Genomic DNA, 25,882 nt, shown 5'->3' on the forward strand with positions numbered 1-25,882 from the left:
AATAAAACCGCACCCTCGTCCCAGATGAGGGTGCGCTTCCCGCTAATGCTCCTACGTCCAGACTCTGCTTGTCCTTCCTCGAACTCTACTGTTGCTTCTGTATATTTGTTACATTTTAAAGATTTATGATTGTCTTTTAACTGTGTAGTTTACCAGTGTTCATTGTAGTTTATTTGTACACTGTCTCTTGACAAGGAGAGCAAAATGAAGGTTGAATGAAATGAAGTTCTACTCCCCCGTTCCTTCCACTCCTCCCTCCTTCCCTCTCCTTCCCCTCCATCCTAAACAACCTGTAAACCTCTGATTTATTGTTATTACAGCTGAGCTGAATCAAAGAGTGGCAGGGGCATATTGTAGACAGGAAAGGCAGCGAGGAAGGAGGGACTGACGTGGCCCGAGGCTACGAGCCGCAGACAGTACATGGACTTTTAAATGGAGTGAGCCAATATGGCATTTTTACCATGTCTGTCGCGGCAGCCTCCATTTCCTCATGTGGGCCAGTTGTTGTCTGGTAGGAAATCAAACTCATTTCAGAAGGTTCAAGGACAGAGTTGGTATGTGCTGTGGTAGGGGTCCCTGCATGGGATTGATTATGACAAAATATGAGTGACAATATAGAAAATAATCAGTTAAAAGAAGCGAAAGCTGAGGTGTTATTCTTCGTATTTTTTAGCTTTCTGTCCAAACCTTCAGCTTTTCTACTTAGCTTTCCAAACTTTTTTTGTGCCATCACATTTCTAACTAAAAATGCCAGAAATATTAGACTTTTTCTGATGGATTTTGCACTGATTACATATTCTTTAGCACTGTATCCGGCACAGTCATGTTTCTCTATAATGTTTTGCCCAGATGAAACCCTCAGACAAGTATGACAAGTCCGATGCCAAGGTCACATGATTGTTGTTCAAAAGCCTGGAGAGCAGTAATTGTCCAGATGTTTCATTGTTTTGACCCTCTTTCAACATGATACAGCTGTATACAGCCTTGCTGATTGACTGACTAATACACTCCACAAAAACCCTGCTGAGAATATTTTTGCAATCAAAATGTATAATCTTTTCAACATGTGAATAACAGTTCAGTGATGTTTCTAGCAATTCTTTTTGTTCACCGATGCAGAAGGTCATGAGTCAAGATCAGTTAAGAATTTACTTGTTGATGTCATGTATTTTGTGCTTGTGTGTGTGTGTGGTACAGTGTGATGAAATCTGAGCTCAACTAAATGTACCCACATTATTGATCGAGGTTTCATTTTTCCTAAAACGACATAGGCGCTCTTCAAAGTTAGCAGCAAACATAACTGTACATTTTGATGATTTGTCATTTCAAAAGTTATTAGGATAATATTTCATGTCCCACACAATCTTTAAACTGAGGCCTTGAACTTGACTACGGTTTGCCAATCCACGTGGTTTAGCAATGTTGGTTCTACAATAATGTACCATTCATATAACGTTCGTATATTTTTTTCTTTATTCATGGAGGCCGGCTCTCGTCAGGGGTTGAATCAACAAGACACTTTGCTTGATCCTAAATGAAGTTGGTGAACATGGCAAACATTTTGCCTGCTGAGCATCAGCGTGTTAGCATTGTCACAGGAGTGGGACCGGAACCTGGCCAGGGTTTGGCTGTAATGACTCAAAGATTGCATTTATCAGTAGTGTGTCATTACTGATATATAACCCACGACTCAAAGTATGGTTTGAGAATGTTGTCACTGTCCGTTTGATACTTTTATACTGGAGTTATAGCCTTTGTGTTTAATAGGTTTCAATCAAGCATGAGTTAGAAATCTTACTCACCGTACAGAACCATTTTTAGCCATCAAGTCAGTGAGAAAATGATTATCACGCACATGTGTGGGTGTTTTTTTTCACCAGAACACTGAGTGTAACACTTGCACTGAGTCCCCCTCGACCTGCTGTTTCCTGCTTCCTAATGCCCACGTTCACACGCTAAGTTCCCACCATCCACCCCTCCATCTCTCCTCCTACCACCACTTTTCCTTCCCTCCATGCTCCTGCCACTGCTGCCCTATATCCACTTACTGCCTCCTTACACACCTAAATCCCTCTTCTCTTCTCTCACCACTTTAACCCCCTCCTCCTTCACTTTTTAGCCGATGCCCCCTTTCATTTTCTCAGCTCCCTGCTCTTTCTCATCACTCTTCTGTCCTCCTTCCGTGTCTCTCTTTTTTCCCTCCTGTTCTTGTTGCATTTCCCACACTGTAGACACCATATCTACCGACCTCCCTCCTCTTCAACCATGAAATCCAAGTCCAGCTGAGTACTGCAGGGAGCCAGAGCTACCAGATGGCACCAGGCAGAACCCAAACATCTGCATTACCCAACTGGGCCCGAACGGGGCTCCGAAAGGATACGCAGCTGTATAAACAGCTTGTGTGCAAAAATGCAAGCTATGCAGCCGAGCACAGGGGTCCTCACCAGGTTGCTATGAAAAGAAATATTATTAATAATGATAATAATGACAGAGGAAATACCTTGGCTTGAGACGTGACTGTGTGCTTGTGTGACAGTGGGGCATGGGAAAGATGACAGAGGCCTCGGGCTGCACTACACACGCACACACACACAAACCATGTTACTATGATGGGTTGAGTCAGTTACATTACTGTAGTTAGAGTTACATTTCAACACAAACACTGATACAAACAAAACCTGAAGGACTGACAGTTATCCATTTGATCAATACTCTTCTCATATCTGTACATTAAATGTAAAAGCTACAGCCAGCAGCTGATTAACTTAGCGTAGCTTAGCTTAGCTTTAAACAGGGATAAACAGATTTACTATTCATGAAGTTTAGGTAGCAGACTACATTTTTAGTTTGCATGTACATTTTCCACATTTAATTAATTTGGGGAATAGAAATCTAATCTAAAGTATTTTTCTAATTTGTCATAAACAATTAACCGTAATCAGAATACAATAATGTTGGACACTGACAAAATTTCACTTAAAAATATCTGTGCAAAAAAGTATAGTAAAAGCATGGTACTTCCCAAACCTCCTAAATGCAACTATGCATGGCATGAAAGCTGCCAAACACACACACACACACACACACACACACGTAAAGCACCCAAAAAGTCCCTTCTGGTGAAAGTTGAAGCGTACACAAAGGCCAGGATATAGTGCAACAATGGGGCTGCACACAGTACATGAATGACTAAGCCAAGCTAGATGAGTTTGGGCTGAAGTAGGATTACCTGCATGTGGACCGTAACACAAGTAACTACTCACATACGGCCTATCAAGATTCAACAAAAGCCCGGCCTGTCTTGTGTCTGTTCCGTCTACATTTTGAAGAAACACAGATTTCTGTGTTTTTGTGTTGAGTGGGTTTTAATAGTTTATCTCACGGGGAGCCATTGGCCTATTCTCTTTTGCCTCAAACTCTAAAACAACACTCAGGCCCACTTGAGAGTACTCTGGGCTTGGATGAGTTTTGCCTCTGGCACGGAGTCATCGGCACAAGAATCTGGCCGCATTCCAAAGACAATATTTGTCAGAGTAGCCTTGTTTCAAACCTTTACTGTTTATTACATTCTGCAGCCTCCACTTTTTTTTTTTCAGAGATGGGGTTTCAGATTCAACCTTAAGATTCCAGTTTCATGATTTTAATCACTCTAAAAATGTTCAAAGGGTACAAAAAGTGTTTTTAATCAGCACGCACAGCTGCACAGAGAGTGGAAAAAAAAACATGTATTAATTCTTTCCACCATATGGTTCAAATAATTTTCTTTTAGTGTTCTTTGAGACATTGACATGAAGAGCTTCCACTTCGCATGTCAGCCCAGTGGAGAGGGAAGATGTAAGCAATCTGGATTTGAGAGCGATTATGGACCACACTGAAAAAATTAACATCTCGCCCAGTTTTAAATTCCTACTATTCTGAAAAACATGCCAGCTGGATGGAAAAAGTTGGTTTCATTGCAACTCCAAATTTAGTTCAAGTTACAGTGAAGCTAGAAACAAAAGTCATCTGTGTATATAAAGGTGTAACAATGTAAAATGAATGTATAAGTATATTTTTGCAGCGCATTCATAGAGTGAAGAATCGTAAACGACACAATCTAAACCCCCTGACCCCTTGCTGCTGTTTGGTTACACAGACGTTTGGCTGGTGGAAAGAAATTGGCTCCTGATCATTTAAATGCTTTACAGAATGCTTGAAAGACTTCACAGACAATGCAACGAGCCTTTAAAGTCAACACACTTTGGGTCGAGTATCAAAAGGCGGCGTGTGACAGACCCAAATGTGCCCAGTGTTTGGAGCTGTCAGCTTCCTGCACCTGCAGGCTCGGCATATGGCAGAAGTCTGGACCTCCCGTGATAAGTCAGTCACAATATTGCGAAAAAACAAATTCCCTCAAGTGTGTGTGTGTGTGTTTTGTGTGAGCGAGAGAGAGGGGCTTTTTTGTTTCACTGTCCTTTGAGCTGCATTTAAACCACTTACACATCATTTCAAGTCTTACCACAAAATTCAAAAGAAATTTCACCTTTTAGGTACTTAGTTTGTTCCTTTAAAAAAAATAGAATTAAATAATTAATGATTAACTGCAATGATCGTCCATGTTTTTGTCCCCTTTATTTTTACCTTTGTAGCCATCTTCACTGCTAAAGTCGTCTCCCTGGCCTCGTCTCTAATGGATGAAACACACCGCAGGACCAGATTACTCTCTAGTCTTTTCAGCGAGAACATCAAACTGCTTTGAAGATCAAAGTGACGTGTGCTGCCTTTGCATCTGAGCGTGTGCCCTCACATTTCTGCGTTTGATGCCGGCTCCTTCCTCTTAACTGCGGCCTCGTGCGCTGCGGATGGCAGGCAGCCACGGCTCAGGTTCTCCATCATAAAGCAACGGAAACCCCTTCTGTCCATTGTTTGAAAGCTCTCCCGATGGCACACCAACCGCAGCCCTCAACAGCGCAGATTTGAAAATGTTCTGTGCAACGTTAATAGAATACGAGTGCCGAGGTCTCCCTTGAATGACTTTCCAGCACATTAGTGCCAGGAAGCCGTTCATTTTAATGTCAGTGGTGTATTAGCGCTGCTATATAGTGTTTTGACTGTAACTATCCCAGCATTTACTCTAAATATACACACAGCATTCTTCTTCTGTCGAGCGTATCTTTAAGGCATAGCTAAGTAATTACTGGAGATTTTAAAATAAACACATCCGGTGCACAGACTTGGTTTTGTTAACAGGACGACGGTTACCACCCCTTCATGGTGTACATCCAGCAATGTATAACACTTGAGTCGAAGCCCGGAGAACATGACACATGAGCTTTCTCCAGAACGAGGTGGAGTGCTGCTCAGGGCTTCTGTCCTGCATCTCAGCTCGACAGTATCCTTCATATTTCACTCCGTCTCCGTTAAAGAACATTTCATTGTTAAGGCCCTGGTGTCCTTGTTACTCAAGCAGGCTGGCATGTATGGTATGTGACCGCAGTGCTGTGTGCGATTTAAATCTGGCCCGTGTCATGCCCCTCCATCTTCTCCTCTTCCTGTCTCGCTTTGAAATACACTGATATAAAAATACTCTGGAAAACGGTCAGCAGACCTGACTATCAATTATACAGAAAAACAGAAGGGAAGAAATGCTGCTTTGGTTTATAGGCTACTGTCGATGTACTGAAGTTCACACATAATAGACTAAACCAATGGAAAATCTTTGTAAATATGTGGTAAAAAAACAAAAAAGTAGTAATCGTGGTATGGTAGATCAATTTAACTTGTTTAAAGCTACTCCAAGGAATTTCCATGTTGTGTTGATTTTGGCGGTCCCTGTGGACAAAGGTGGTATTGTTCTTGATCACCAGATTCCCTTTAGAAAACCTCTCTTTTTACTTCAGCAACACGCTAATCTACTCGCTGATGTACTCCTTTACTTATGTAGGTCGTATAGTGCCATCAGTATTAAATTGAGACTGTTTCATAACCAGTTAAAAGTTCCTGCAGTAACTGTAAGGATTTAGTCATCGACTGAGAATCAATGGGCATGCTAGCGGCTCCGTGAGGCTTAATGTTAAGCTAAATGCTAACGCCAGTATGCTAGCATAGTCAGAAAGACAATGCTAACATGCTGAGCTTAGCAAATATAATGTTGCCCATGTTCATCATATTATGTTTAACTTAACTTATTAGCATAATGTAAAGCTAATGCAAAGCTTTCGACCTGATGATGGTGCAAGGTGAACTGTGTTAAGAAATTCAAAAAAATAAAAAATGACTGGCAGAGTTATATTGCATTTCTAACGTAGTGTGTAATCTCCATTGAAAAGAGGGCTTTCCAAGGTTTTATTGCTGTCTGTTGAAGCCATTGTTTCCTTGTCTGTAAATTCACTGTCTTGGTATTCAGCCTGGCATCTACTGCACTCAGATATCATCGAGGCCAATCCCCACAGTCTGGCACCGGTCAAAGGTACTACAGTAACATCCTGTCCTCTCCTCACAAAGAATGCTTGTCTTGGCATACATTTGGATACGCTCTCCATTAGAGGCTTTAACACGTTCCGTCATTGCATTATCTGCCCTCATTAATGACTGTCAGAACACGAGAGGAGGGTTACATTGCCAGACGCAGAGCAGGATACCTGACACCACTTCTAATCTTTGCCTGAAGGAAATACCGAACAGAAGAAGGTGAACAGAGTTAGAGAGAGAGAGAGAGAGGGGGGGGGGGGGAGAGAGAGAGAGAGAGATTGTTGAAATGATGCTGATAAATGGCGTTGAAGCGGTTTCAGTTCAATTGGTATTGTAGTAAAACAAAGTGTGTGTTTAAGTGACATTTCTACACTTAACATCTCATATTTCTCTCTACCTTTAACAGACAATTGTTTTTGCTGTCATTTCTGTTCTGTGTAAATATTTTGGTTTAGTTACTTTAGTCAAGAAAACTCCAAAAATTGTCCTTTGTGGTGAACATATCTTTGAATATCTAAAGCAACACTGCTACTACAACAGTGATACCTTTAAAAAAGTCCACATGGATTAGGTGTGTCATCTTCAGCAGAACATTGACCAGTATGAATCAATAGCTGTTCAGCTTTGTGTGAAATTACCTTAATAACCGCCTTTGAGTATCATTTTTGCCAAGAACCGTCCTGATTAAAGGACTCATGGGAGAACTGGACCTCCCTGGCATTTCCTCTCAAACACCTGTGTTTAAAATCTGTTCCCGATAGGGTCAGGTTAATCTGACCAGCCTACCAGATCCCTGTAACTGCCTGCAATAGTTGAGAGGCGAAGCAGGCCATTAGCCCGGAAGCAGAGTGGTTGGGATGGCGTGTGGGGTCAGCCAACCACTAATTCTGATTATATAATAGCCTTTAGCACCCTATGGCACGTTCGCACAGGTTCCTTTTCTTAGGTATAGCTTTGGTTTCCTGTTAACATTTCTGTGTACACTACATGAGCTCACGCATGTCTTAAGATTCAATCTGAAGCTTTTTGTTTTGAAACAAAGTAGCATAGCAGATGATAGTGATTGGAGGCATTATTACGATTCATTCTGCGAGCTCTGTTTTCTGTTGCCTTTATAATGAGCTGGTCCAGGGCCCAAACCCTTGGGAGCAGCATAATCACAGTTTAATGAGCTGTATCAGGACCAGCGCTGGGAGATGAGGGATTTAGAGAGTTCCTGACGAGGTCATAGGCCCTACCTGTTACCCCGAATGCTCCCATAACCCAACATCTGGATTTAATTGCAACAAAGCACAATTTGTGTTCACGCCTGTTTTGGGTTTTGCCAATACATCTCATTTTTACAAAAGTAAGGTCTGCAGTCTTCAATTGCGTCATTTATTTTGGTTCTCCGTCTGTTGTACGCAGTAATGCAGGAGGTATGTGAGGTGCCCCTGGGTTGTACAGCAGTTAATGTAAATTCTAAAATGTTTTTCATTATTGAATGAAAGTTGTTTTGTCCCCCCCCATCATTTTCTTTTCATTAAAATGCTACTTTTCACATGTAGTCACTGTATACTTCAGTTGCACCGGATGAGTGTCACAACAAGAACAAAAGTGCAGCGAGAATGCATTGAATGCATGAAATGAGTACCTTGTGCACCTGAATATAGGATTACAGAGTCTCCCTGAGACCATTTTGGACATGTCTGACAAGGTGAGGAGATCATATAAGAGGAAAGGCAAATCTGCACACCAACCTTAAAAATGGTCTACCCACGTGACACATAATGCTGAACAGTCAAAGTAGACCAAGAACTCCTTCAATGTAATGCCCAACGTATAGCTAACGCTACAGCAGAAGGAATTGGTCTCATGTCATATCACACATTGAGGCTTACACATTGGTTCTCTGCTTGTGCATCTGTCTCTCTTGCGCACACGCACAGTCTCCACAGCCAAGTCAGGATGTATTTTGGTTCCCTCTGAATGGAAACTGACTGGAAGGAGACCCTTCCCCGGAGGCAGCTCTCTGAGCCACCGACAGCCAAGACGTATTAAAGGACAGAGTGTGTTTGTACAAGTGTTTCACATAGGACCAGTCCCAGACATATTTCTGAATGAGACCAAGTGACGGACGATTTCGGGAAACACAATTTTTTTTTCCTCTCCGATGGGTCCGGTCAGATTCCAGGGTCTTCAGACGCCTGCCTCACTTCTCAGGAATTCATTTTGCAGGCACTACCGTTCTACACCTGTGGCCTTGTGTTATTTCCTACAGTTTCTCTTGCCCGAATGTTTTGTCTACAAACGTTCATGCAAACTCAATTAATCGCAAATAGACATCTTCGATGGTTGCTATGATATTTTTAATGCAACCAATGAAGCTTCAGCAACTGGATCACCCGCTCCCAGGTTTATTTAAAATCCCAGCATCTAAATTGATTATAAAAGAGGCTGAAATGTAAACTGCATTTTTGCACGGCCAGGTTCCTTTTGTTGCAACTCTTCATATCGTTGGGTTTGGAAGAGAGAAGACAGAACGCTATGAGCAATCGGCGCCACCACACTGAGGATCTATACTAATTGATAACATGTGTGTAAGGAGGAAACTTGACTCTGAGCTAGTGTACGAAACAAACACAGGCCACCTGCTGCGGTTTTTGGAGAAAGCTGACTTTATCTCCCACCACAGTGGAGGCCTTTCTGATTCAGTCAGTTCAAATGAGGACACATTGGCCAGAGTCCACGAGTCAATCGATCAACTCGTTCAAACTAAAGTCCAATGTTGAAAAGGTTTGTGCAGAGTGGAAATGTTACCTTTGCAGCAGCAGAAAATGGTCCACGTCCAAGATGTAATACATTTATTTTCCATGGGGGAACGACTTTTGGGCAAGATCATTAATCACTGTTTCTAGAGTAAAGAGAATCCAGCATGTAGAAGTGTTCTGTCAATGGACGTTTTTTTCACTATTCCATTGTGTGCTGTTTGGCAAGACAAAGTTTCACCTTTTTCCAATAATGGATCTCTCATTTTGGAAGAAAATGTTTGAAGGTTATTGCAGCCAAATTGACCCATATGTCATTTTGAGGATTTCATTAAATGTCTCTGGCCTGTAGTCATTAAACGTCCTTTGTTTGCCAAATACACGCTTATGAGCTAAGTGCAATTACGCTGCTTTCCTTTTCAACATGTTCTTCTCACTCTGGACAGTTTTGTACATATCAACGCACAGCTCAGTGGAACATCCACTGGGGAGAATTAGCTAAAAGCTCTGAGTCTGCACTGTCTCTCTCCCCCTGTAGTAGAAAGAGACAGGCCCGAGGCGGCTTCCAGCTACCACACACACACACACAACTGTGCTTGTCACTCCCAGGACACAGCACAGTCAGTGGCTTGGACGGTACACAGATAAGATAACACACGGCCCAGCCACTTCCCCTTTTCCCACATTTGTCAAAAACGAGCTCCAGCTACCTCGTGTGAACTGTACATACAGTACATTATGTCTGCCATGGTATCTATCGCACATGGTGGTATCTAAAAGACTGAAGCATGTGACATGTCGCAAACACATGGAGTCCGAGCTGCTTTAGGTGATTTCAGTCAATGGTTTGCACAAACAACTTGACAAATTGCCACATATGTTACTGCTGGAAATATGTCTCTCTCAAGATCTGACATGATGGTAGAGATTTTGTTTTTAAAGAAAAATGTTTTCGACCACATCAATTTTAGATGTTGTTATCTGCCAAGTCCCCCGGGGACTTTGTGTGCAGGCTGTAGCCGTCACCTAACATGTGTGAACACGTTCACCTATGCAGACACCCAGTGTATAAGTAGGACCACATCAACATCCCTATTTCTGTCTCACACCATGTCTGCACAGGAGGCACAGTGTTAGCAGCATTTCAGCATCATAGACTCTATAAAAGTGACAAGTTGCTACCATTGGCTACTTCTGCAATCATGATCGAGGTGTTGCTGTGCATATCCATTCATAGTTCCACCCACTTTTCCAAATCTGGTCCCTTTTTTTGGGCAATGGCCAAAATGCCAAACTCAAGGCTTCAAAACGGTAGTGCGTCCGCTTCTTATATACAGTCTATGGCAAAGCTCCGTTTCCAACAGTTATTAGATACTAATGTGGAATAAATAGACTGAAGGCAAGCTGTTATGCCATGATTTTGCCAGCTGAATTGATTAAAATAGAAGTATATACGTATATAAACACGGACAACTGAAAAACGTGGCTAAAGCGGCGCCTGAAAAAAATAATACGCACCCAGTTTGACGATCTGTGTGTGAATGCCTAAATCACTATGGGTATAATAATTTGTTCTAGCAGCTCAGCAGTAGATGAGACCTGGAATTCTATCAAAACTGCGCTCACAGTAGTGCACGAACACTCCCTCTCTCTCACACACACACACACACACACACACACACCTCCTCTTTATTACCGTACACTCAAATGTATTTGCCATGTGCGTGGGAACTCCCTGCCAAACCTTTACTGTTCTTCCCTCTCTCTTTTCTGAACTTGTCAAATCATTTAAAGTGAATACATGTCGCACACATTTCAGTCCTTCATTTTTATTATAATGACTTTTCAGTATTCAAGGCATCGGTCTGAGTCAAGGTGGGGTTGTAAAAACCTTGTCTTTGACCTACAATAACTGATTAAAGACCATCCACGATCTGCACCAGAGGGAAATGTTCCATATAACCTTTTCCAGAACTTTCCAGACTTACTGGTTTGAAACCTAGAGGAGCACAAATCACTGTGAAGGCTGGCTGAAGTGGAAAAAAAAGGGGGACCAATATCAAGCAAAACTTTTTTCTCATCATAGCATGTCATCGCAATTGGAGAGCAGCACGAGCCACAGTATTGCAGTAAAGATGCAACAATCAGAGCAAAGCAATAAACTGCACATACAGAGAGTTGATGTTACCTTGGCAAGGTGTACGAGAAACCTGTGGAAAGGTTCACGGTTGTCTGAACAAAATGTACAGTATTACTTGTCCATAAAATAGGTCAAGCACTGTTGAATCGTGGCCCTTTTCCAGGCCATTATCATCAGCATAGAAGCAATGTGTGCAAATAATAAAAAAATCCTAAACCTAAGTGGAGGTATAGATCATCCTGGACGCACACAGTGACAGCAGCTAAAAGCGCTCCTGTGACAGCTCTAGAGGAAAATAAACATGACCACCAAGAGATAAGCATTTCTAATCCTCAGGAATAAATACACAGGGATGATGAATGGCTGAGTGACAGCTTAAAGACAGAGCCTATTTGTATGGGCGTACTTCCTCATGGCAACATTAGTCTCAGGCTGCGCGTACAGTTGTCAGGCGTTTTTTTTTCTCTTTCTGCAAATAGCACCACTCTCTCAACACACCCAGCATGCTCTGCATGCCTGCACATCAGTCCTGTTTTTTAATATAATACCCAACAGATGAAATCATAGTCAACATATTAGCACAAGATGCAAAATAATGCCTGAATTTCTTGTGCGTACACACAAAAAGCCCATAAAACCCACACACTCAAATGTAAGCCATGATGTTAATGTGAAAACCACACATTACTGTATAATCTCCCCATTTATAGCGAACGGTAATTGTCAGTCAAGCTGTTTTATGTCAAGCTGGCCACTGTAAAACTACAAGTGTGCCGGAGTGAGTGCCATCGCAGGTATGAGTGGATCACATTTCGTCGAGAATATCTTTATAGCAGATGGTAGACTTTACAGGAAAGGTTATTATGATTGTTGTGGACTCTGATTGGCAGCCACATTGTTAACGTTGGAAAGCCAGTGGGACGCTGAGAGGGACGGTGAGAGGTGAAGGAGAGAGCACACAAAGAAGCATGTGCACGCACAGGCTTGTGAACCAACCAGTCTGCACATGCATGATTTCAGACACGCAACAGTTCATGCATGTGCAAAACAAACAGACATTTCAGCCATGCTAGCGGCATAGCTCGAAGGATGGCAATGTCTATCACTTCGACGATGGACTAATCAAATACCTGCGAAACTAATGACATTGCCATCGGACTCAGCTGTGCTTTGTGTCTAGGGCTAATTTTAGCATGCTAACATGCTAAATCATGGTGCACATGGTAAACGTTATACCTGCTGCTTAACATCAGCATAATACGGCATTGTCATTGTGAGCATGCTGACATGCAGCACCATTGACACTACTTTTAATATACGATGCATACATTTCACACACAAAAATAGTGCACTACATAGTAAATGGGGTGTGATTTTGGATCCATCCTTTGTCTTGTTTCATGATGTGACCACTTTGTAGAGCTCCACATTTTCCGGGTAGATCCTTAAAACAAACGCTTGCCTTCTGCATTGTGCACCATTCTGAAGTTCTAGGACACACACAAAGTCCACACAGACAACCCACATGAAGAGCGATGAGTCTACTGACACGTGTAGACCAGACCACCCAACTACTCTGACAAAGACTACCCTGGTCGATGTGTGCATGAGTGAGTGTGTGTGTGTGTCCACTCCTCTGGCTCCAGACAGGCTCCTCTCCATGCTCAACGCAGACACAAAGTCAGACGATGTAAGCTGAGATAGGACAACTTAAAAATTTGGGGGCATGACCCTTTAAAAGGTCCTTTTGAGCTGAATGAGCAAGTGAGAGACCAAGACAGAGAGGAGGATATTAGTGCTTGTCATCAGATACCATGACTAATGGTGGTGTAATAGTGGTGTGGATAAACTTGGACACATACAGCAGACCACAGGCCTGACTGACGCACCCTCCGGCCTGGAAATCTATGTGTGTGGCCTGAGAGTCCACCCCTCCCCCCCCCCCCTTTTTTTTCTGAGCCTTTCTAGCTTGTTTTCTTTCTTTCACAATTTGAGATTAGAGAGCGAGAAACAGCAGCCACGAAAAAAAGAAACTCACAACCCCCAATGATTTTGCCCTCCTCACACTATTCTGGCTTTGCACGTCTCCCTCTCTCCTTCTTTTTCTTCCCACTTCCTCCACTCCTTGCCAGCTTCTGGTCTGCGTCCACAGTTTAAAAGGCTTTGCTGTAACGTGGCGTAGCAGCAGCAGCAAAATGGAAATCCTGCCTTTTTTTCCCCTTCTCTTCGCTGTCGCCTACTCTACAGCCCTTCACCTCCTCCCTGTCAAATTCACCTCTCCTTTCCTCTCCTGGCCTTTTCCTCCTCTCCCACCTCCTCCTGCCTTGCTGTTATGTTCTCCATTATGCTTCGATGGCTCCTCCTCTGAACGGGGGAAATGATTCAGGCCGCTGGCATGCATGGCAGGGCTGCAGCTGGACACTGCACCTGCAGCTCCAAAAAACAAGCTGACGGGTGCATGTTCGAGAACTTTTTCAATGTGTATGTGTGTACTTAGCCTGTGTCAAGTATTTTTCTCATACATCAAATTCCTGCTTTTTTCCGCCATTTTTCCTCTCTGTTTGTCTCCTTTGTTATTCTCACACTTGTGCAATCATACAGGCAGCGTAAGGCAATCAATGTGACGGTGTTAAGAAGAGCAGTGTCTCTATAGGTTCCAATCAGGCACAAAAAGACTCTATGGGAGCCTGTAAGTACCATATTTGTGTTGTAAAGACAAAAATACCCGAGGCACACAAGCATCATTTGTGCAAAATTGCATATGGCACCCTGGGAGTTACCGTCATGACCCCAAGCTCTTCAGCAAATTCAACCTGCCAAAACGGCCTTTTTTTGATTGAGGTTTGTGGGAGAGAAGGTATGAAAGAAAATAAAACAGAATGATGGAAAATGACATTGTACTTTTAATTTTGATTGATGGCAAGCGCTGCTTCGTTGCTGCACCTCCCCGCCGCCATAAATCACAACATAAATCACCTAATTAGCAGAGGCAACCACCAGAGGGTTTCTAAATGCAACTTTACAAGCCTTGGAAGGAGGTCAATAAATCTCCGGAGAGACTTTATAATTGAATTGGTGGTTGGTTTTAATGGACCGTGATGTTTGTACGATTGTATTTCTGCTCAGATTAATAGGCATAACTGCATCGGTACGTTGCAACGCTGAGTTTTGCAGCAGGTAGATGTTTTCAATTACCAGCATAATGTGGTATCACATGTGCAGCGGCTCTTAAAGGTGGAATCCAGTCAGGTAATAGGGACCTGTGAAAGGCACTTTACAGGGAAGATTAGAGTTTCAACAAGCTATTGTTGTTTCTAAAGTGGCAGAGAAGGGTGCTCTCTCTCCCTGACTGAAAACACATGACATTTGCAGTGGTGAGATATATTCCACAGGGAGGTTTGCTGTGGAAATACACCAGTGCAGGATGTATGGCTTTGGGGGTCAACCCCTGCTGGCTAGAATTAATGGAAACCATAATTACCTCCGCACTAACGAGCCGGTTGTCTTGAGCCGCGGCCAGGTGTTTAGCAGGAAACAGTATGTGACAATTTGGGTTTGCTGTTCACCCATCTGCACACAAACACGCAGTGCGAGAACCTGAGTGTGTGAGCGAACGTTTTGGCAGCCGTCAGCGCTCTTCTCTCACCACATCCATCCATCTTCCCGAGACGCCTCCTGTCCCACGGCACCACAGCTTTCCCACCTTGGGAGCCAGATAGGAAGCTGCGGTATGGTTTTCTACTCCATGACAGCTTCACTGAACACGTGTGTTTTAGAGCAGTGGGTCCCAAACCTTTTCTTTTTTGCCTGACGTACCCCAACAGCCCTGTCAGATGAGCTCAACTGCCCTTCATCGACAGCAATCCAAATGTGCTATTTATCCATCTAGATCCCGGTTACTTAAGATAATCCACAGACCTTGTTATGATACTCCACAATGGCTCAGTGTACCCAGTGGCAAATGCAGAAGTGCTCCTTGGGGTGCAAGTACCTCTGGGTGGTCATCATTGTTTTAGAGTATGTACAATTATGAGCCTGTATCTGTTTGACATGTTTTGTACTCTCTGTGCATCTGTGTGTATGCATCAACATCTGTGTCAGCAGGTGTGCGTGAACTTGCCACTAACAAGGTGACAGATTGTGTTTCCGGGGCGATGCCCTGGGGGCCCCTTGGGCTTATTGCTCAGCAGTCACGAACTGAGCGCACTGGTCCTCAGACAATACACTACTATGCTCTGCTCTGCACCTGTGTTGTGTTTTCATGCTGACTAAGATGTGCTTTCCTCTTCGTGGGCTCAAGATCTGCTTTGTTTCCATTTCCATGACTCAGAGACTAAAATAGTGAAGCTGCCACCAACTCTGAACCGAGGCCCTTTGTAGTAAAAAGGCCAAATAACTTTTGAGCACACAAACACAGTGAATGGTTAGCAAATGGGCGGTATGCGGATTACCCACTGCGTGAAACTGACACACAAATGCTGAGTGAGCGCAATTAACTTGGCTTTGATTTTCAGCCCAGTATTTTGCAATGTGTAATAAAATACTTATTACTTATACAATTGATGCAACCGTTTATAATCTACAAACTGGAGGTGAGGGAAGAGATTTACAATGATGACATCCAAACTCTAAAGTATATAATACATTGATTATATAAGCCATTTGTTTCAATGGGGGGGGGGGGGGGGGGCACGGCAACGTCAAGACATTAACTCACCACTTCAAGATCAAAACACCAAACAGAGAATATTTATCTATTTGTTTTATTTTATTAATTTACTTGTGATGTTGTCACTGCTATGATAAAACAAATAAGAGCAGGAAAGCAGGTCTGTGTCATTTTCTGGTCAGTCACTGACGATGTAAAAATCATCTCATCAAAGAAAACAAACTACTGCCCCCTTGTGGATCTAGAGAGTGCAGTGACTGAGGACTTTCAAGTCAAGTTACCGTGAAAGGTTGACTGACAACCAAACTTCCTAATTTCCTACTCATCAAACCATTCAGTGACCCCTTGTGTCCTTTGCACTATATACTCATTTATTCAGGTTTTCCCTTTAATTTGCCAGCCACACGTCTCTTACAGCATTATGAGGAGGCGTGAACGAACGTATCTAAAAAATAAAAGCACTCAAGTAAATCATTTACTTTGTTGGATTTCTGCAGTCCGTGAAGTCTTTCCTTGTTTCAGTGCTTCTTCTTATTAGTGTGTGTCTCTTTGTGTGCGATTATAGTGGGCTTATTTCTTGGAAAGAAATTTCATTTTGTTTCCTATAAGAGCAAAGGAGAAAAAAAACAAGAGTGATTCAATGAGCCTACTGTAGATTGTTTTCACAGAGTTTGTTTCACTACAACAAAGAAAGAACAGCTCAGAAACAAACTTACCCAAGCCTTTGAGAAACCTGTTAACCCTCCGGTGTTCATTCTCGTGGATGGAGTCCAGATACTCCTGCACCCTCGCCTCAAACAGTCCTGATGAAAGAGAAAGAATCATGAATCACTGGATCGGCTCCCCAGCAGCCGGACCTCTTGTTTCCACTGCAGCGCTTTACCTCTCAGAGCCTGCCTGTGGAGCTCTCTCTCCTGGATGAACCAGCCGAACATCTGGGTCTCCATGAAGACCTCCAGGAAGCGACGCACAGTCTTTGACGGGATTGCTTTACGAAAACCCTCGCGCTGGAAAGAGCAGGTGCCCGGGGAGGAGGAAGAGGACGAGTAGCCGTCTTCCCGTTCCCCTGTGATGAAGAGTGGATAGTGGCCTACCAGCTCCACGAAGAAACGCACGAAGGCCTCGGACACAACGGTGCTAAGATGGCCAGAATCTGAAGAGAAGAAGATGAACATTGGATCGTGAACTTGCTCAGTTGCAAAATTGAATTGCTTCTTCAGCTGGTTTTCAGTGTCAGTCCTTGATATGTCTCACCACCAGGTGTGTCTCCTCCTCTCTCATTAGCCAGCTCTCGTCTCCTCTCCAGAACAGTCTCCAGGGCTGATTGGAGCTTAGAGGGCAGGATGGAGTCCTCATCGTCCAACTAAACGTGACAAACAGGATAGAAAACCGATTCGTAGGTGAGTTAAGGATGAAATAATTTGTTCCACATCCATACGGGTCACGCAGAGCCATATATGTGATACAACACGTGACCTACTTGTCTGAGAAATCGACTGTTTCCAAGATCCACAACCAGAACCTGAGCACAGAAAGCCTTAATTATTGTTGCTGCATTGACGTGATGAATCTGTTCACAGCTGCAAATAAGTATTGCTTAGTTTCTCTGAACGACCGCTTAGAAGTAGTGCCTTTCTGACCTCCTCCAGGGGCAGCTCAGTGAGCTGGGGCAGGGAGCTGGACAGCAGGCCAACGATGAACGGGGTCGGAGTGCAGACGATGTCGAGCATGGCCGAGGGCAGCACGGGGATGTAGGTGTGCTGCCACACAAAGGGGTAAAGCAGCGCCACGACGGCATGGCAGCACTGGGAGAGAGTACTGCAAGGACAGACACAGGGAGAACGAGTGGAGGGCAATCAGACATTATCAAATGATGATGAGCACAAAAGGGAACGCTTTTCATTGCATGTTTAAAGTCTTTATAGTAGATATTGTTCTGGATGAGAGAGAGAGAGAGAGAGAGAGAGAGAGGCAGAGAAAGATACAACAAGTAAGTAATACTCATTCTCACCACATGAGGGGGCTATGGTTTAAAATACAGTCTAATCCCAGTGAATATTCCCTACAGTACATTTCCCAGAGGGCAAAGCAAAGTTACATACTTCTTTCATTTACGTCACTTAACTTCACATTCCACTAGTGTGAGCGCTCTCTCTGACTCCCACTGGCTTTCTCCTGCAGAACAAACAATCTGGCCCCAGCACAACAACAACTCAACAGACTGGCCTCAAAATATCTCTCTGGCGTGTTCCCTGAATAAAACTGGGGCTGCCTTAAATTGATTTTAAATAAGAGGTTCTGGACCACCCGTGTTTTAATGAAAACATCCCCGAGGCTTGAACTTAATATCTGCCGACTCCATAATTGCATAAAGGATGGAAGAAGGATGTTCAAGTGCAACCTCATATTGGGCTATTGTGTAAGTCTACAGGAGCAATGGCTCCAGTGGAGGGACCGACCTGAGCTTGTCAGCGGTGAAGATGACCCTTCGCTCCAGCAGCAGAGACCCCAACACCCGGAGGAGCAGGCGCAGACTCAGACAGGAGAATAGACACTCAAAGTCCACGTGCTCCAGGCGCGAGTCAGAGGGCCGACAGAGCTCCATCGCCTAGGATTAAGAGTGATAAATCAACAAAGTTATAGCACACCATGAATACTGAATTGATAGAACAAAAATGTATCACACACTCCCATCAAATGAGTGTCTTGTAGAATAGATTATACATCACTTAATCTATTCTTCCTCCTATTTAAGATTGTTAAATGGGAAAACCTGTCCAGAAACAGGTGAACAGGGTTAATTTCAATACTGCAGTGTCAGTCACCTCGGTGCCTGAGCCAGGGAGGAAGGTTTTGATGGTGATGGTTCTGCCTGGAGCTGGAAACTGAGCCTCCATGATGGCTCTCATAAAAGGCTGCACAAGGGCTGGAGACAAAGCCCTCCGCCTCTCCACCTCATCCAGCACCTACAGTACACACACACACACACCTTGTAAATGTGCTCAATTACTTTTATGTCAACTATATTATGAAAAGGAACCAGTGAGAGTGGTTTACCTTGGAGAACAGGTTGAAACAGCCGAGGTGACTGACAATACAGTAGACCTCTGGTAGACGTTTACCTTTTCCACTGGGCTGAAAAGAGAGGGAGGACGTTTACTGGCTGCTGTTGTTCTGGGAAAAACTCAGAAACATGAACCTTTTGAATGTATTTATTATTCTTAGTTCAGTTTAATGACCGTGTATTTTCTGGGATTAACAACTGTTTTTTTTTTTTTTTAGAGTATTTTATAAGTATCCTAAAGGATAATGTAATCTGTCCCGAAGAGTTGCAAGGTTTTAACATGACAGAGGCCACATAAACGTTTGTAAAATGAAAACATATTACTATACTATACTATCAACAGCACTGAAACTAACATATACTGTAGAAATAGACCGACAGAAACAAATGCAAACGCACACACACTCACACACTTCCTCCCAGACTCTCAGATGGACTATTTTCCCACAGGCACGTTGACTATTTTGGCACGGTTATTTACTCAGCCGTCATCGTGGTATTTAGCCACTTCCTGTTCAGTAGCAGCGCACTTATTTATTCAAGTCATTTCTATTTACCAGTAAACGCCGGCAGTATCCGAACCTCCTGCTCCCATCCTCTCCAGTCAAAACAAAGGAGAACATCTCACTATGAGGGATGACCCACAACAGATACACAAATAAACATGTGATTAGTATATTTTGATTGTACATATGAGAAATATACATAGATGGTCATGTTCACACAAATGTACTAAAGGGACTCATACAGCATCAGTCCAGTCCAGCAGTCATGTCTATCATGGGTTAAACAACAAGTCTTCTAGTGGTAATACAAGTTCTCCAGTACTATTGACCATTAAATTATCTTAAATGTATGTGGCATTTCATAAACAGTAGCATTACGGTAACTTTTACACTCTCACCTTGGGTAGTTCTCCACCGGCTCCCAGTCTTTTGCATCCGGGAAACAGAATTGAGGAATGATCCTCAGCTGATCCTCCGTCTCCCTCATGAACTTGAAGCTCCGCTCCAGCTGCAACGTAACGAAGGTTAGAAGTTTGTTTTTGCTACTTTCGTGCATTTTCTTTAACTTCATTTCCACCGGTACAACAGGTAAATGCTTGCATGTACTAGGAGTTAGGGTAGATAAAATGTTACTGTATGAACAAAGAACTCCTACAAAAGACATTTGTATTTTGAGGCAATAGGTCTCAAAAGTTAAAGTGGTACTTCTGGGATTTTTTTACATTGCACTTCCATGAAGTTTATAGACTCACAAGAGAAAGATGTTTAAAGAACAATGCAGCAGAATTTTTTGTCCTAAATGTGAGTCCAAAAAACAGAAGACTGGATCCGACATTTCCTGAGTAGTGATTATGATTACATGATGAGTTAAGTTTGTGGTGTGCGCCTGTAAAACAAGATGGCAAGTAAACATTCTGACCTTCGGGGGAAACTGCTGTGTGACCTCCGGCAGATAGTGGGCACCGGCTTTCGACTTCTGCAGCGACACAACTAGAAAATATTCAAAGAGCCGACGCTGGTGGAGCTCCTGGTCCAGAGAGCTGTTTCCGGCGTTGGTGCTGTTGTAGTGGGCCTGGCTTGGTTTGCTCAGTATGGACTTGACCGACCTGAGACGCTGACGGTGAGCTGGAGAAGAGCAAAGTAAGATACAGCATGGTTATGAATTGAAGATGTCAAAAGGTGTACAAAAAAAAAAGAAATGCTCTGTGTAATCTACCTTTTGCTCTTTCTTCAACTTCACTCTCGGAGTCGCTGTTCTCATCTGTAACTGCAAACAAAAGTCATGTCTCTGAAGCCAAAACTCCACATTTACATTACAGGCATTAGAAAAAGGTTTTTTAAAGTTTAATGTCAGCATCATCACCTCTCCCTGAGCTTGTCTCAGCGTAATGATAGATCCTTCGTAGATGTTTCTTCCCGATCCGAGCCTCAAAGATGCTGTTGATTCTTAGTACAACCTGTTGGGGAAAAGCTCTAAATCAGTGGGATTGAATACATCAGCATATCTTTCATCAAGGATGAGAACAAAACACAAATTCATACCAACAGAGGAACCTGGTCGCCGCACTTTATTTAGATTAAGGCTGAATATCTGTAAGTAATGTGCTAAGCATTAGGGTTGTAGGATAAAATGTCTACTCTAGTTCAGGGATTTCTGGGTGAGATAATACATATACAGCTCTCAAACACACACCGTTGGTATCCTGCGGCAGATGCGGCTGTAGGGATCTCCGGGCACCCAGGAAGTGTTTTCAGGCCCAGCGGGGGTGGAGGGAGGGCTAAGCTGGGGTGGAGATGAAACGCCCCCGCTGCTGGTGCTGCGGGGCGACTGGTTGGTTCTCCGCAGGTCCAGCAGCTTGAAGCTTCTGCCTGAATTCTGCCTGAAGAAGCCGGGCCTCGAGGTCTACAGACGCAGAAAAAACACAGTTTTATAGTCATTTGGAAAAGAAGTGGTGGCATTGCTAAGTATTATGCTTGGCTTGTTTTTGCAAGAACCTTGGTGGTATCGGCGCCAGGAGAGGAGGGCAAAGACTGCTGGGAGCATTGACTCTCCAACTCTATGTCCTCATATGGGTTCTCTTTGGACGAGTCTGCAGGGAAACCAAAGATGGCAATGTCTAACACATGTTTATAGGCATTTCTCAAAGTTCAAACTAAATGGCTATTCTGATATTTTTAGGCTGAAGCTGCCAGTAGAAATATCCTATATCTATGTCGTACAACGTCATTTTCTGCAGAATGTCGGTCATGACATTTAATCCATGTGGTAAAACATTGGTTTCTCGAAAATACCAGAGACACATTCATGAGCTGTAGCCCCTGTTTTACAGTTTACATCTTAGTTTCATTATAGGGGTATAGTTCGACAATTTGGCAAATACCAGTATTAGATTTTTTTAGTGGCCGATAAGAGGCTACAGCTGAGAAACAGTTAGCTTAGCTTAGCACAAAGACTGAAAGCGGAGAAATGGCAAAACCTGGCTCTGCCGACCAGGAAAACTCCAGGGAGGCACTGCACCACAGCCAACAAACAGTCAAGCACATAACCTTCTCCAAAAACCACAAATTGGCAAGCTGACTCTCCCTGTTTCACGTCTTCATGCAAAGCTACTCTTCTCATCGAACTCTTGGCGAGAGAGCAAGTAAGTGTATTCAAAAAGGCGAATCAGTAATGGACAATGTCTGACCTGGGATGTCTTCATAGTGATGCTCCTGAGACAGTGAGTGAGAGAGGAGCGGGCTCGTTGACCCTGCGAGGTCTTCAAACTCAAAGGATTTCCTGTCACGGGGAACAGAAAAGTGCGAATGAGGGAAGAACATCGGGTCTAACTGTTACTATGGCCACAAAACTATATGTTGTGTTTTATATAGGTTCAGCTCTGGCTAGTATATGAGCCACACATATCCATTTGTGTTCCCTCTATACCTGGTGCCGTTGTCTCTGACTCTCTCTCCCCTGGGTCTCCCGTAGACACCAGATGGAGGTTTTGAGGAGGTCTTCGTCGAGATGGAGGGCAGTGGGGGGAGGTTCCTCTGCTCTCTCCCCTTCCTCTGACTCTTCCCGATGGGGGCGCTGGCTGGATGCTCAAAGGTGCGTTGGGGTTTGGGGACTGGGTTGATGGGGGGCGCCCCTGGCTCTGTGTACACATTCTCCCGGGGCTGCTTCCCTTTCGCTGCACTAGTTTGACCCACCTGTTTGTCCTTGCTCGGTGGACTGAAGTAGTTCCCAAGCTCCGGAGGGGTTTTCCCGTGGTTCTCCCCCATAGCCTCCAGGTTTTTAAATAGGGTGAATACAGATCTCTTCTCTTGGCTTTCATTGCTTTTCCTCAACGTCCCCACTGGCTGCTGTACTACTACTGTAGGCGAACAAGGCCTTGAACCAACAAGCTTTTCCAAGTTCTCTTGCTTTTCCTTGTGCACGACTCTGCCGCTATCCTCCCCTTTGTGGTTTTCACTGGGCTTCCCGCTCTTATTAAGCGTCCCTCTTTGCTGTTTCCCAGTTTCAACAGGTGAACAAGGCCTTGAATCCCTAAGATTTCCAACATTCTCTTTCCCAGGATTTTCCTTTTCCTTATAAGCTACTCTCCTGCAACTCTCTGCACTCGGCTCATCAGACGTTTTACTGGTTTTTGTGAGGGATTCTGTCCTTTTTATGCCGGCGCACTGGCCCAAAGAACCTGAGGTAACGGGTGAATGTGTGGGTTCCTTCCCCTCCCACAGAGAAATCTTGTTCTTAATGTTGCTTCCATTGGATCTGGGGAGCTTGTTGCTCACCAGGAGAGCGTTCTCATTGCTGTGAGGGTCGAAGCTCGGCCTCCTGTGAGCCATCGTGGGTGATTCTCCCTGCTGGTTGCTCAGGTTGTCCAGTGGGGTGAAGGGGAGTGTTGGTGCCCCCTCTCTTCTTTTCCCAGCTTTCTTGTTTTCTCCTGAAGAGATATGGAAATCACTTCTCTCACCAGCACAGCCCTTCTTTACCCTGAACACACAAAGAAAAGACACGTTGACTGGGTCTTACAAACGTACACATTAACATAAATCTAAATACACAGAAACAAACCGTTCAAATAGGATTACAAACTGGTGTGCTGCAGATCTTTAGTAAATATATTGACACAATGATCAGTATCACTAACTGACACATTTACTGCACGGTGCACACCTCCCACCAACCTACAGCTTTTCCTGTAAGGTCAACAAAATGTACCACGTATAGTTTAACTTTGTGATCTGTGAAAATGTTTTATTTTTGTTATTTTAAAGGATTGGAAAATTGGAAATAAGCGTTTATGCTGTGATACATTGCATTGGTTAATTGTTGTGCAATTATCTGTGTATATTGTGTTTGGCCATGTCAAATATACATGAAATAAAGTCAGTTAACACTTGACCATCATTGAGAGTGTGAAACCTAGCTGAAATAGCAACCTAAAAATAAGTGATAAACAGTTCAAATAGCTGAAAGTAATGGATAAGTGTTTTCAATAGTTAGCTAGATATATTGGACAAAGTTAAAATAGATAAAGGGATGGATTAAATTTAGATAATTAATAACTAGTTAAAATAAGTAGCTAAAGTAATAGATAACCAGTTGAAACAGCTAAATGTGATGGATGAATGGTTGAAATGTCAAGCTTCTGCCACTGCAAGGGGTGGTAGCAATAAAAACTTGACCAAAGCAACTTAATCAACTGTTTATAATTAAAGTAAATTAACTTTAAAAATCAATTGAAATCTTGACATTTGGTGACGGATTCTTGAGCTCATCTGAGGGGTTTCAGAAGAAAAACAACAAATGTAGAGAACCAACGTTTTACAGAATTCTTCAGTAAAACACATCCTTCTAAATGATGACTGTAAAAAATAAAATGCAATAATATGCCAACAAAGGGCTAAGTGACTGCTATCATAGTTTCTGAGACTTCCCATACAGTCACTGAGACTGCCAGTTAGGGGACACTTTGTCTTTTTCTGGCGACAGTGGGAACATTCCGCCTGAGAGTAAATGCCAGAGGACAAGGCTATGACCAAGCATCTTCTTCTCATCAGCCTCGCTAAATAAACACATACTTGGACCGGGGCCCATTTCATCAAACTGTTATGTTTTAATAAACAAACAGGAGGAAATGGGAAAGACCTTTTCTGACTTCTCCTTCATGGATGTGACGAATAAAGGGCAAGTTAAACCGTGTTACTTATTTCTCAGGAGGAAATTGTGAGGAAAGTGTCCATCTCCTACAGGGACAATGTTCACTAATAGACCTGTTCTCATACAAACCTGTTGACAGTGGAGTAGATGCAGTCCGGCGTGATTGTCATTCTCTTAGTGGCCGCCATGATCACTGTACACCTGAGACGGAGATAGAGAGGAAAGCATCTTAAGCTGAATGTGGCATTCAGAATCTACATTTTTATTGTCCTTTGTAACATTTTAGGCGGTGTGGCCATTATTCACAGCTGGTAATGGATGGTATCCGTGGGCCAGCTGGGCAGACTCAAGGCAAAACACGACGGCCTGTGCAACTCCCTCGAGCAGTTCATCACGCGCACCAACATTTCAATAATCATCAGGGAACTCATGCATGATTGAATCACTCTTCTCTGCCCTTTCTTTTCATTAAGTGCTCCTTCTTCTCCTCACAGGAGACCAACCTTTGCTCCGCTCTGCCTTCCACTTCTTGACTCTCGTACTTTTCACATCTCTCAGGCCAATGTCTCAAAGTTCAGTGGCCTCCAAGATAGTGCTTGGTAATTTCCCAGCAATGAGGCCGTTGGTCATCATTTGTTTCGTTGATATGTGGCCCGAATGACATGTGTGCGTGAGCAGAGGGACCGCATGCAGCCCTGAAAGACGGTGGCTGTCGCTGATTAGCTGGGAAACAGATTCAGCTACATAGTTACTGTGTGATAAAGCTATCCGGAGCTGCATTATACATCAAAGCTGTCGCAGTCATCGTTACGCTAGAGGTTGCTTTCACAGAATGCCCAGATGACCTCCCAGAAAGGTTTACCTTAAGAAATATACCACATCTTATTTTCTCCTATTCTGACTGTTTTTCTGAGTTATTTAGAAGACTAAGTACAAAATATATAACTCAATTAAATTAAGAATGAAACCCCATTATTCTCATAACACTGAGTGAACATATGAGCCAACACGGACACTCATTTTGTATATTAAACACACAAAATCAAAGCTGCTTCTTACCTCCTTCTGTCGTAAAGTTTCCATGTGTTCATTAGTGAAATGGGAGCATAATGCAACCGATGCTGCTGTAACAGTATCCATTGATATAACCTCCTCTAAAC

At 43.4% G+C, this 25,882-nt stretch overlaps 1 protein-coding gene across 1 annotated transcript; it reads right to left on the reverse strand.

Annotated features, from left to right (window-relative positions):
* Positions 1-16,247: 16,247 nt before the first annotated feature.
* LOC306713902 (DENN domain-containing protein 2A-like) lies at positions 16,248-25,841 on the reverse strand. The gene is made up of 20 exons (XM_079183748.1): positions 25,782-25,841; positions 24,852-24,923; positions 22,503-23,552; positions 22,264-22,355; positions 21,572-21,666; positions 21,270-21,479; positions 20,940-21,033; positions 20,793-20,843; positions 20,496-20,701; positions 19,975-20,084; positions 19,628-19,697; positions 19,064-19,141; positions 18,832-18,972; positions 18,466-18,614; positions 17,647-17,824; positions 17,487-17,528; positions 17,261-17,369; positions 16,890-17,159; positions 16,723-16,809; positions 16,248-16,608 (listed from the first exon to the last, which is right to left on the reverse strand). The coding sequence occupies exons 1-20, from the start codon at positions 25,811-25,813 to the stop codon at positions 16,577-16,579; spliced, it is 3,168 nt and encodes a 1,055-aa protein (XP_079039874.1). The 5' UTR covers positions 25,814-25,841; the 3' UTR covers positions 16,248-16,576.
* Between the last annotated feature and the right edge of the window lie 41 nt (positions 25,842-25,882).

The sequence above is a fragment of the Pholis gunnellus genome (genome assembly GCF_910591455.1).
Source record: "Pholis gunnellus genome assembly, chromosome: 22".
NCBI lineage: Eukaryota > Metazoa > Chordata > Actinopteri > Perciformes > Pholidae > Pholis > Pholis gunnellus.

Bases quoted from the DNA above. Each gene is read 5' to 3' on its own strand.
- LOC306713902 (XM_079183748.1), bottom strand. From the start codon at position 25,813: ATGAACACATGGAAACTTTACGACAGAAGGAG. The intron at 20,085-20,495 runs GTCAGAATGTTT...GTTACGTTGCAG, and splicing joins CACAGCAGTTTCCCCCGAAG to CTGGAGCGGAGCTTCAAGTT. The intron at 17,825-18,465 runs GTCGGTCCCTCC...CTGTCCTTGCAG, and splicing joins TTCACCGCTGACAAGCTCAG to TACTCTCTCCCAGTGCTGCC.